Source organism: Nerophis ophidion, linkage group LG03, assembly GCF_033978795.1.
Source record: "Nerophis ophidion isolate RoL-2023_Sa linkage group LG03, RoL_Noph_v1.0, whole genome shotgun sequence".
Taxonomy (NCBI): domain Eukaryota; kingdom Metazoa; phylum Chordata; class Actinopteri; order Syngnathiformes; family Syngnathidae; genus Nerophis; species Nerophis ophidion.
In genome coordinates, this window is record NC_084613.1 from 44,582,599 (window position 1) to 44,595,484 (window position 12,886).

General features: G+C 40.1%; 1 protein-coding gene across 1 annotated transcript in view; it reads left to right on the forward strand.

The window, feature by feature from the left end:
• The first annotated feature begins 2,938 nt into the window (after positions 1-2,938).
• pgfb (placental growth factor b) overlaps positions 2,939-12,886 on the forward strand; it is a 53,148-nt gene continuing 43,200 nt past the window's right edge. Inside the window, exon 1 of the mRNA XM_061893719.1 lies at positions 2,939-3,340. Within this exon, the coding sequence (XP_061749703.1) occupies positions 3,278-3,340 (63 nt within the window). The 5' untranslated portion in view covers positions 2,939-3,277. The remainder of the gene's footprint in view (positions 3,341-12,886) is intronic.

Sequence of the window (12,886 nt, forward strand, 5' to 3'; positions counted from 1 at the left end):
TCATTCAACCCTTCTTCGATTACGCTTACCCCAGCACCTCCAAAACCCTCAAATCTAGACTCCAAACATCCCAGAATAAGCTAGTCCGGTTACTTTTAGACCTCCACCCCAGATCACACCTCAATCCAACCCACTTCTCCAATGTGGGCTGGCTCAGGGTGGAGGACAGAGTAAAACAATTTGCACTGAGCCTAATCTATAAAATCCGCTACACCTCCTTGATACCGAAGTACATGTCAAACTACCTCCTTAACGTAAATGACCGCCATAACCACAACACCAGGGGGAGCTCCACAAACCACGTTAAACCCAAATTCCGATCTAACAAATGTCTTAACTCATTCTCTTTCTATGTCACATCAATGTGGAATGCACTCCCAACAGGTGTAAAAGTAAGTGCATCTCTATCCTCCTTCAAAACCGCTCTAAAACATCACCTCCAGGCAACTTCAACACTTTACTAATACCCTCCTCCATTCACATCCCATCTCCCCGGATTATAAGCATCTCAAATGTATTTCTAATGTATATACTTGTTCTTATGCCATCTGAAATCACTAGTTTCTCTGCTGGCTGTACATATCCTACTAAATAAGACCTACACTGTTTCAATGTCCACATTTCTCTGTTGATGCAATTGTTGATGACTGAAGTACTGATATCAACCAAAGCTCCTCATCCCACCCCCCCGGGTTGTAAATTATGTAAATAATTCAATGTACATACTATGATGATTAACTTGTGTGATGACTGTATTATGTTGATAGTATATATTTGTACCATGAATTGATTAACGTGGATCCCGACTTAAACAAGTTGAAAAACTTATTCGGGTGTTACCATTTAGTGGTCAATTGTACGGACTGTGCAATCTACTAATAAAAGTATCAATCAATCAATCAAAAAGGCGGGCCATGACTGTCCCCCAGGCCTTGAGTTTGACACCTGTGGTCTGCATAAAATATAGTGATATTTTTTGGTGTAAATTTTGCTCCACAGTCACATTTAGATTCTTTTTTCTATGTATGTCTGCAAGATGTTCGATTGTGGAGGTGATCCCTTTAAATTGCAAAAGAAACCTTGCCCCTGTACACTGTTTAAATATATATTTTAAAGACGAACATCACTGCTCTTTTTTTCCAGACACATACATACATACATACATTTTCTACCGCTTATTCCCTTTCGGGGTCGCTGGCGCCTATCTCAGCTACAATCGGGCGGAAGGCGGGGTACACCCTGGACAAGTCGCTGAAAGTAAACTTTATAAACACCAGGCTTTCCCTTAATGTAACTGATCGAGGTGCACCGCCTGGACAAAATCATAGCCGCCACATCTTTAAAATAAGTTTTTTTTATGTGAACACAAATACAATTAATATAATGTATTGTTGTCTCCAGAAGAAGTCACGATACGCTATTTTTTACTCTTATTGCCAATATTATCAATCAATGTTTACTTATATAGCCCTAAATCACGAGTGTCTCAAAGGGCTGTACAAGACACAACGACACTTTCATATCCGTGCTTCCCCAGTCACACAACAACCCTTCCTCATTCTCCGCCAATCCTCTTTCATTCACAGATGGTGTGTTTGTGATCATGGGGAAAAATGAACATCAGATCAAAACCACAAATACATAAAACATTAACACCAGCATGTCATTAGAGTATGAATGAATATATATGGGCCGTTATTTGTGCACTATTGACATGATGCACATTTTGACTTTGACTTTAAACACCGAAAGAGCTCTGCCAAAACCGGATGTTGTGATGAAGTAAACAATACACTGGATTCTGGACGTAACTTTGATACATCTGAAATAAATTAATAACACAGATTTTTTTTAAATGTATAGTTTTTGTTAGACTTTTTAATAAAAATATCATAAAACAATAGCAAATTATGCAAATTATACAATGACGGCATGGTGACCACACCCAGACCATGCCCACACTGCCATCTCGGGGAAACCGTGAACAGAATATAGATTCGCCCGGTCATAACATCAGGTATACCTGCACATGCTCAGAGCTGCGTAAAAAAAGCTGTTTCAACAGCATTCATTTCCCCACATGTTATTGTTATTGTGTGTTTGCCAAGATAGGATTAAAGTGATGCTTCAATCATACCTCCAACTCAGTTGGCCTCGTACAAAGCTCCTCTGTCTTTTGCCGATAGCTTTACTTAATGCCTGCAAAACACTTTTACAAAAGGCATCCAAAACTGTGTGCAAGACTGTGCCAAAATGCATGAACCTTCTGATTTGATGCGTTGGCACTAATTAACATGAGTGAGTCAGAAAAGACGGAAATCATCATAGGTCTTTGTTAACCGAGGCACCACTGCACTTGAGGTGGCCCCTCCTCGATCTCCCCTGAAGGTAAATTGAGTTTGAAACCCCTGCTCTCGACAGCGTAATTAGAGAAAATGTCTCCTCGGTGCTGATTGTTTTCCCGGCAGCTCGTCCGGCCACTTTGTAAGATGTTTGGAGAGCATGTTCTGTACAACAACTCTGGAAACTACATCGAGTCCGGCCCTGGTCAAGGAATGCATGGAAGCCCACAAGGAATCCTTTTCCTTCCAAGGTTTCTGCAAACAGAGAAGATTAACTCAAAGTGTCAACAGTAATGGAATCCACCCCCCACTTTTTTTTCTCTGTCTCTGAAGCACAAATTCACTGAGCATCCCGGAGCCATGGGTCATCAAAGAGGCTCTCTAAATGTTTACCTGCCCCCCTTTCCTCCTCTTGCACATGCACTCAGCCTGCGTAAATCACCTGCTGTGTAGTCTGGAGATCAGAAATAAAGATCAGCACCTACAGCATCTGATATGTTGCTATTGCATAGCTCATCATGTGGAGCCAGAAAAAATGGGTAAGAGGGGGGGGGGGGGGTGTTGTCAGGAAGGGGAGGGGCTACAAGTGTTGAGTTGTAGAAAAAGGTAGTGAGGGCCAATTAGAGACAAGTGTGTATTTATGTGGCAGGATGGACTCTTGGCGGCTGATTTTTGTGGCTTGAAGGCTCATTTTACTCCTTTTTTTAAACCATTCGTTCGTCATTGACATATTTTGTCAAGGCTAAACTTCGTGCGGATCTACCCGGTTCACGTGCAGTTAAAAACAATTCTACATCCACGAGACCTCCCCATTTATTATTAGACTTATGAATGAGCCGCGCGCGGCATCTGCTTGACGTCGCCGTCCTTGCCTTACTTCACCCGGATCACCTTCTTCGTCCTGGATTGCTTTTGACGTGGACCCATCATCCAACATGAAACTGGGCTTGTTGGTCGAGGCTGCTGTGGCTCTTTATCTGCTGCTCTCACCTGCACAGGTAAGGCTGCATGAAAACACCTTTCAAATGTGTCAAATAACGCCGGCAAACATTGTTTTTAATGTGTTATAATCATTTAACTTTGACATGCACCGTCCATTGAGCAATTGACAAACCACGCTTCTTTTATTTGAAACTATGATTCCTTTTCGTCAAATTCTTAGCATCTGCCATCATAGGACAATCAGAAATACATACAAGCAATCCGAACATTATTACAGTACATCCATCCACCTTCTTCCGCTTATCCGAGGTCGGGTCGCGGGGGCAGCAGCCTAAGCAGGGAAGCCCAGACTTCCCTCTCCCCATCCACTTCGTCTAGCTCTTCCCGGGGGATCCCGAGGCGTTCCCAGGCCAGCCGGGAGACATAGTCTTCCCAACGTGTCCTGGGTCTTCCCCGTGGCCTCTTACCGGTTGGACGTGCCCCAAACGCCTCCCTAGAGAGGCGTTCGGGTGGCATCCTGACCAGATGCCCGAGCCACCTGATCTGGCTACTCTCGTTGTGGAGGAGCAGCGGCTTTACTTTGAGTTCCTCCCGGATGGCAGAGCTTCTCACCCTATCTCTAAGGGAGAGCCCCGCCACACGGCGGAGGAAACTAATTTCAGCCTCTTGTACCCGTGATCTTATCCTTTCGGTCATGACCCAAAGCTCATGACCATAGGCGAGGATGGGAACGTAGATCGACCGGTAAATTGAGAGCTTTGCCTTCCGGCTCAGCTCCTTCTTCACCACAACGGATCGGTACAACGTCCGCATTACTGAAGACGCTACACCGATCCGCCTGTCGATCTCACGACCCACTCTTCCCCCACTCGTGAACTAGACTCCTAGGTACTTGAACTCCTCCACTTGGAGCAGGGTCTCCTCCCCAACGTGGAGATGGCACTCCACCCTTTTCCGGGCGAGAACCATGGACTCGGACTTGGAGTTGCTGATTCTCATTCCGGTCACTTCACACTCGGCTGTACAGTACATACAATTTTTTTTTTTACCTCCAAGTACCACCAGAAGGACCAAAGTTAAAATCCAGTAGTATAGTAGGCCTAAGTAGTCATTAAAAACTAGGCAGTTGGTTTTACTTTACCGGTATATTTGATATTTTTGGCCACTGTAACATTACACATAGTTTGAACAGTGACACTGTGTTTGAATATAGGAGCATAAAACACAGTACTTTAATCAAGTAATTATTTGGCTTACCCCGAGTTAGAGCCCACATACCACAGTTTGAGTTTATACCTGATTAATGTGTTTTGATTAGTCACACAAGTTAACCATTTCTGACAGCTCTACTTTAAATACATTTTATATAAAACGTTTTTTGTCTTACATGCATAGCTTAGTCCAACCCTGAACATGCAGGGCTTAAACCAGTGGCCACTCTTCCCCACAGATTGAGAGCAACGCTAGCCAATGAGCTTAAAGCACTTGGCTGTCATCACAACTCCTAAGGCATCAACAAGTTAGAGATGTGATGCTGACAAACGAGTCAAAACTTTTGAACAGCTCTTCGAAATAAATTAAGAGAACAAAAGTTGCGAGCCGTTTATTTACAAGCCATTTTATCGGCCTCGTATGTTTAACTCATACAAATTTGACTTGGTAGACTGTGCTCTCTTTGTTCAAAGCAAGAAAAAGAGAAAAACGCAGCAAGTATATTTATATACTGTACATGCGGTCTGAGTCAGAGTCAAGGCATTAAGATTAATTTTTCTGGTTGACTGTTCTGCTTTGGGTTTGTGATGTAGTTCACACTATGTAGGGTTGTACAATTCTGCATTCACATTTTTATCTTCTATGATTTTTTTTTCTAGTTTTATAGAAATATTATTCTTATGTATTATTTCTATATTTCCACAACATTTTTTAGATGATGTCCTGGTTCAATCCCCACCTAGTACCAACCACGTAATGTCCGTTGTGTCCTGAGCAAGACACTTCACCCTTGCTCCTGATGGGTGCTGGTTAGCGCCTTACATGGCCTTACATCAGTGTGCGAATGTGTGTGTGAATGGGTAAATGTGGAAGTAGTGTCAAAGCGCTTTGAGTACCTTGAAGGTAGGAAAGCGCTATAAAAGTACAACCCATTTATCATTAATTATTATTTATAATTTTGAGTACAAAACATGAAATGCGAAGCACTTTCCTGTTGCTTCTATGTGTCTAATTTTAAATTGCGTTCATGTCAGAGTCAAAAGTGTCTTCACCGGAATTGTCGCTTGTCCCTTTATATGAAAAAGAATGTGTAGAGGGGTTTTATTAAAGTCGCTAAGTTGGTAACAGTGGTTTCACATGCTATGTCTTCTCATTCTCTGGCAGACCTGATGAGGTACTTTAAGCCTCAGAGTTGTAACGACATGCTCCATTCCTGTTTTGTGAGCGATGACAACAAAACAATTATTGTATGGGAAACACTAAATTTTTTATCATTTAAGGAGTAAGTCAATGTATCACAACTGTGCCAAAAGTAATAAGTCTGCCAAAAGGTTCCTTTCAAAGACGCATTATATTCGACGTATGGAACCAGAGACACTGCAGCAGTTTGGATTAGAGTGAGTGATGCCGAGTAGTCAGCACATCTTTACTAATCCTGCTATTCAGCTCACCACCTGCTTATAATGAAAACACAAATGAAAAAAAAAATCCAGGGCCCAACCTGATCTTAATACCCACACTACAAAGATTGACAGCAACTATAAAGTATTTTAACATCTTACTGAGAATATTTATTTCTTTGTCAGTGTGTATTACATAAATCAGACATGAACGGGACTGCCACGCCATCCTCTGGCTGACTAAATGTCTCTCGGAAGGACTAAATGTCTGTCTTGCTTGCGTCAGAAGGGTTTTCTTCCCAGAAATGTGTGATATTAATAATGCCGGGTAATTGTCATCACTTGCAAAACCACTACTATCATTCTATAAACATACACTTACCACAAGATAAAGGTGAACATTAGTTGCTGCAAAAAAGCACTATTTGAATATTATCAATTTAAACATACGATACAGTTGTTCTTGCTTTTGTATATCACTTTGTATATCATATATCAGATTTGAGAGTCAAATGTATTACGCTTCTTTAGTTAATGTTCTTTATTTCCCCAAAGACACATGACCAAAGATCAATACATTTCTTGCAATCTAATCTAATCTATTATATGCACGCACTATTTGTAGTTGAGTTATTTTCAGTTATAGGAAACATTTAGTTAAATGTGTACTTGATACATTCACAGATTTTTATGTTTCCCATATTTGTGTTTTGTACAGAGCAGTTGCAAGGCTTGACTTATAAAGCCTCTTGAGAACCAACATGAACAACCATGCACAACAGGGCTATTTTTGTCAAGCTCTGACAAGAACAGAATAAACCACAACCAAACGTCCACTGCAGAGGACATTGGTTCTCAAGATGCTGTAGCAGCTATGGCTGAGCCCTATGAACTCTGCCTAGCAACAAGACGGCATAAGAACTCATGACATGACCAACAAAATTTCCGCTAGTCGATTTTTATTGGCTCTGCTGTTTATTCCATTTTCATTGGGAGAGTTTGTTTACTTAGATTTCTTGTCATCGGAACTGTCCTGGCCAATTTCTAGAACAACAACTTCCTGGTCAGCTTATCACTAATAAAGGTAAATGTGGGTAATGATGTAACCAGCATTCACTTTTTATTATCTTTGCCTTAGCACTCTATGCTTTCCTGTTCCTATGATTGACACTTGTGCTAGGGCTGGGCGATATGGCCTTTTTTTTAATATCGCAATATTTTTAGGCCATATCGCGATACACGATATACATCTCAATATTTTGCCTCAGCCTTGAATTAACACTTGATACATATGTGGCTACGTTAAAACATTCTTCTTCATACTGCATTAATATATGCTCATTTTAAGCCTTCATGGAGAGAAGGAAATAACAACTGAAAAAAAATCACTATTTTTTTCATACAATGTAGGTCTGGAAATGTTTTCCTCGGCATTTTGTTGGTGCGGGCGTGTTGCACCGAATGGAGATGTGGACATGCGGAGTAATCACTCTTCATTCTCTAGCAGTTGACTTTTCAAATGATGCTACATATTAGCAGTAATGCTACTTTTTATAGCAACGCTTTTGCCCCACACTTGACAAATTACGGTTGTCTGTTCGACATATTCCCACTTGAAGCCAAACCACTGCCAGACGATGGACCCATGCTGTTTTTCTGGGGAATTAATTCTTCCTTCGTTTGTTACCAGATTCGCACCTTCTTTCTCTCGTATTACCACTCTGCTAGCATCACAGCTAACGTTAGCCATGCTGCTACCTCTCTGCTCCGAAGGGCGTATACGTATGTGACGTATCACGTGACAGTATGTGACATATCTATGAAGGTGCGCTTGCTGTCTGTGAGAAGGGCAGATAAGAAAGAGTGCAGAGAGCCTGTAGTGTAATGCCAGCAGCTAAAAGCAACTGCGTGAGAACGTATACTTGAATATCACAATATAGTCAGGGACGGCGTGTCGCAGTGGGAGAGTGGCCGTGGCGCAGTGGGAGAGTGGCCGTGCGCAACCCGAGGGTCCCTGGTTCAAGCCCCACCTAGTACAGACCTTGTCACGTCCGTTGTGTCCTGAGCAAAACACTTCACCCTTGCTCCTGATGGGTGCTGGTTAGTGCCTTGCATGGCAGCTCCCTCGATATGTGTGTGTGAATGGGTAAATGTGGAAGTAGTGTCAAAGCGCTTTGAGTACTTTGAAGGTAGAAAAGCGCTATACAAGTACAACCCATTTATAATTTATTTATCATTTATTCTCTATATCGCACAAAGACAAACACGCATTATATCAAGTATATCGATATATCGCCCAGCCCTAACTTGTGCATATAAATAAAGCACATGCTACAATCTGGCAGTATCTCAGGTTAAATCATGTTGCAGCCTGCAAAAGAGTTGCCAAATGTTAGTAGCTAATTTTTCAAATCACTATCAATAACTTTAGAAAGTTGGTGCCCTCTAAGGAAAAATAAATCTTCGGAAATAATTCATGACTTATGAATTGTGTTTATACATTTAGCCAGTTTAATATCTTTTGGAGTAATGATTATTTTTGCCGTCCATGGAAGAGAGCATGGGTTCAATTCCTGACCTAAGTTGTGTCAATAAGTGTAAACTAGGTTTGCTGTAGACTTTCTGTGCCGACCAGTAACAGGGAAAAAGATGTCCTCGAAAGTTTGAAGCAAGAGTTGAGTCTGAAAATCGTACAAACATAACCACTATGTAACACTGACACATGGCACTTAAAAACTAATACGAGCATGCGGAATCACATTGCAAACAAAATCTTGATTCTGCACTCTCATCAGTGTTTACCATACACAAATACATTTACATGTGGCACTTCCTTTTAAGTGGCCATATGCTTCTTAACACAACTCCTATGCACCTTGGTCTGCCAGAGAATAAGAAGACATAGCAAGAGGTTTCAGTTTTGCAAACTTTGGGACTTCCTTGCTATATTTAGCCAGTATTCAGACCTCTCTAGATACTGGGAATGCAACTATAAATGTATTCATATTTGCATTTTTCAGGATGGAACCTTTTTGATACATAATTGTACCGAATTACTACACAGTACGCATTAAACGTGAAGGACGGGAAGTCTGTGCAATCTACTAAAGGTTTCAATCAATCCGTCTTGCATCATGCATTCACTCATCCAGACATGCAGGGCATCTCGAAAAGCCTGGGGAGTGTGCATTACCACTGCCGTACAAGTGAGGTGTGGAAGCGTGCAGCATGGCAGTCATGACTAGCGATGCTGCTCAGACCACAGACCCTGGAGACACGCCTACGTTGTTTGGTAACACTTTGTAAACCAGGTGTGACCAATAGGCAGACCACAGTTAATTTGTTTATGGGCCAAAAAATAAAAAATAACTGCTGTGAAAATGTAATTATAGACCCTGTGTAGCAAGAACATGAACTTCCAGATGTAGCAATACTAGCACAGGTGCTTCCTTTCCACTCGGAACAAAACGGTACTTGAGTGGAACCATCTGTGTAACACGCATGTGTGTCTGTGTTTGTACAGATGGAGTCCTTTTCCTTCTTCTTGTGTCATGATGACATCACATTTTCTTTATCAGCGGCTTTTAAAACAACTGCATAACCGTTACGTACTTTGTAAGTGCCTCGTTTTCCTTCCGCATCTCATCCGGCTGAGATCCCTGCACAGTGACCTACAAGCCAAAAGGAGTGGCAATGTTGTGGTATTCCTCTGCAGTTGTAATGTCCCGGCCCTGGGGGACAGTCGCAATCAGGAAATATGGATTTCTACTTCCTCCAGCAGAGAAGGTGGAGCGGTGGCGCTCGGGGCAGCCGTCTACTCAGCAGACTTTAATCTCCCATCTGGATGTAATTTAGTGTGGTTTACACAGGGAGAGCAGCGTTTACTGTAATGGAGACCACAATTACCACTTCTCAGCCTTATCTCAAGACCTGCCTTGTGTGTTTGTGTGATGGTGTGTGTTTTGGGTGTGCTTTAGTCCATGTTGAGACATTTGCACATGAATTATTAGGCTTATGCTGAGGAATTGTACCTCTTTCCGACATTCATCCCATTTTCTGCATTTTGTCACAAAAAAGCGGTAATGCGCAAAATCCTCAGGACTCCCTTATGACTTCATATGACCAGAATCAGCACAAACCTCCACCAAAATTATTACCGTAGTCGGAAAAAAAATACCCATCTGTTAGTTCGCGGGCTACTTCCTGGTTCATGGAGGATGACAGACGGTGGGTTTGGGCGGTGGACCCTTCCGTTGATGCCATAATGACTCAAACTCTATTAATATATTCCTGTATCCGCCCTACGGATGGGCGACATGGCTTAAATTGATACTGCAATATATTTTGCACCCTTTTGCAATAACAATATGTATCATGATATACCATGTTATTTGGCATACAAATTATAACAGAACCGTTTCAAAACTGGTTACAAAAGCTCCTAATTTACAAACCTTTGTAGATGCTGACGTATGCGGTAATATATTACTTAATTTCTTGTTGTATTATTTTCTCAAAACTGTTATTAATCTACTTGCTGAGTAACTCTTAATTGCTGGTCACTTGTAACGTGGTTCTATCTACACATACATTAAAATGTGGTAAACAATTTTTTTTCTTTTGTTTGGATACTTTACATTAGTTTTAGGGCGATACTACACCTTTTGTGTATCGATCCAATACCAAGTACTGTAGTAACAGGAGGAGTATTGTTCATACTAATGCTGATACTTAAAATGTTCATGATCATTGAATGATTACATTGTTTATCACAATTATATTCAGACAAACACACATATTAATTGAACATTTAAGTTATTTCCTACTATTGGCTCTGATTTAAATCCTTTGGTTTTTGCCTTTAAAGCCCTCTTATGTCCAAGGACTTATTATTTATTTCCTGAGTTTTAAAACAATAACCAAAGTGACAATAGATATTCTTGATAATAAAAAATGTCGATCCAACCACTGTATTATCGACCATATACTGATAGTATACTTGGTATGGATACCATACATATTTGTATCAATCGGCCCACTCCTTTTTATTTCTAGAACCCCAGCTTAGTGGTTAGCATATCTCATACGACATGTTGTCTAGCACAGTGGAACCGGTACCAGTTCGTGACACATTTTCAACCATGTTGCACAGAAACACTTATTATTTTGTAGACTACCGCATTTTCTCCAACTTAACTTTTGCATGTCCAACTAAACACATCAATAAGCTTGTTAATAGATGTAAAAACCTACATTACAACTCCTTTTTTATAGTACATGGGACAATGCACATTAATGGACATATAAAATGTTAATGTGCCAAATTTGCAGCCATGCAGCTAATGCAAATCTTTTGCTGTTTTTATCTGTCGCACATAAAAAAACGGTCCATGAAAATAATGCATACATTAAACCTGTTTCTGGTGGAAAAAAGTTTGGGGAAACCTGGTCTATTCCTCATCCTCCAGTGATAATGCTGCTTGTAAGAAAGTTGCCGCATTGAGGCGAGAATGCTACATTGCGTTGAGGATGCTTTGTTCGCTTGTCGCTGTCAAATAAGCAGGTCATAGCTAGAAAGTGTCATTAACATCATTATCACGCAATAACGATAGTATTAAGAGCTCTATTGTCGGCCAAATTTACATCATTTATTTTGTATACCCTCTATATCGCGCTACCCTAATTAGCACCTTTTTCAATTATTAAACAAAATGTAATGGATTCATTGCTTGTTCCATGGGCCACCCTCTTACAAAGTTTGATAAAAATACAGTTTATATTTTTAGTATAAACGTGCTAATTGTTGTGAAAATTTATTGTGAAAAAGTTCATTTAAACAATGAAGTTTCAAACCAAACTAAGACTTTTGTATTATGTAACTCAAGGAAAGTCACCAGTATTGTACTTTTTTGTAGTTTTATGTAAAAAAAAATCTACCCTGGCTTAGAATAAGCACAATAGCATTTATTTCATTCCCATGGCAACTGCCCATCTGCTATTTTAATGTTTTAAATAGGAGCGGCCGTGTCAGTGTCAGTGCAGCCCTCTCCAGTGCATAAAAGTGAATGAATGTTTTTTTTTTATAACAAAGCATTTTAAAAGAATAAGGAGTGTTAGGGGAAAACAGAAAAAAACACTAGTAATACTTTTCTCTCCATGGTGTCCAGCTCAATCACATGAGTCGTCACTCTCTGTAATGAAAAAAAGACGAAAGAGCATGTCGTTGTATATTTTTACATTGGCTAACTTATTTTTGCACGTGTGACGAAGCGATGCTTTTAACGAGTACACTGCAAAAAAAGCTGACAAAATATAAGATAAATGAATAGATCTTAGGAAAAGAAGGGACACTAATTTTTAGTGACTTTTAGAAAAACTAAGAATTAGTGACTTTTAAGATAGAAATAAGTATTTTATTCTGAAAACAAGCATTATTCACCTTGCAATTCTTGAATTAAGCATCATTGAGATGTTGCAGAATCTTTAAACAATATTTTCTATATGAGTAAAACTTAGGGGTGTAACGGTACACAAAAATGTTGGTTCGGTACGTACCTCGGTTCAGAGGTCACGGTTCGGTACAGTAAGAAAACAACAAGATATACATTTTTTGATTATTTATTTAAGAAATCTGCTAAATCTTCCACCAAAATATTTTTCTTAGTGGAATATTTGATGTGAAGTAATCGGAAACTTGGATAGGTCAATAATTCATAATAACATTGATTTTGATTCAATATTATGTTTTGAGCAATGACAATTTGAAAGAAAGAAAAACAGATTTGTTTTATTAGTCAACGTTGCAACTTTTTCTAAATTCCATTTAGCCTTTAAGCTTTTTTATTTCACTTTTGTTTATGCTTTTGTTTATTTTAATAGTTTTTTAGAATGTGCCGTGGGCCTTTAAAACATTAGCTGTGGGCCGCAAATGGCCTCCGAGGCACACTTTTGACACCCCTGCTATAAGTAAATAGCAGAGCCTGGCGACGC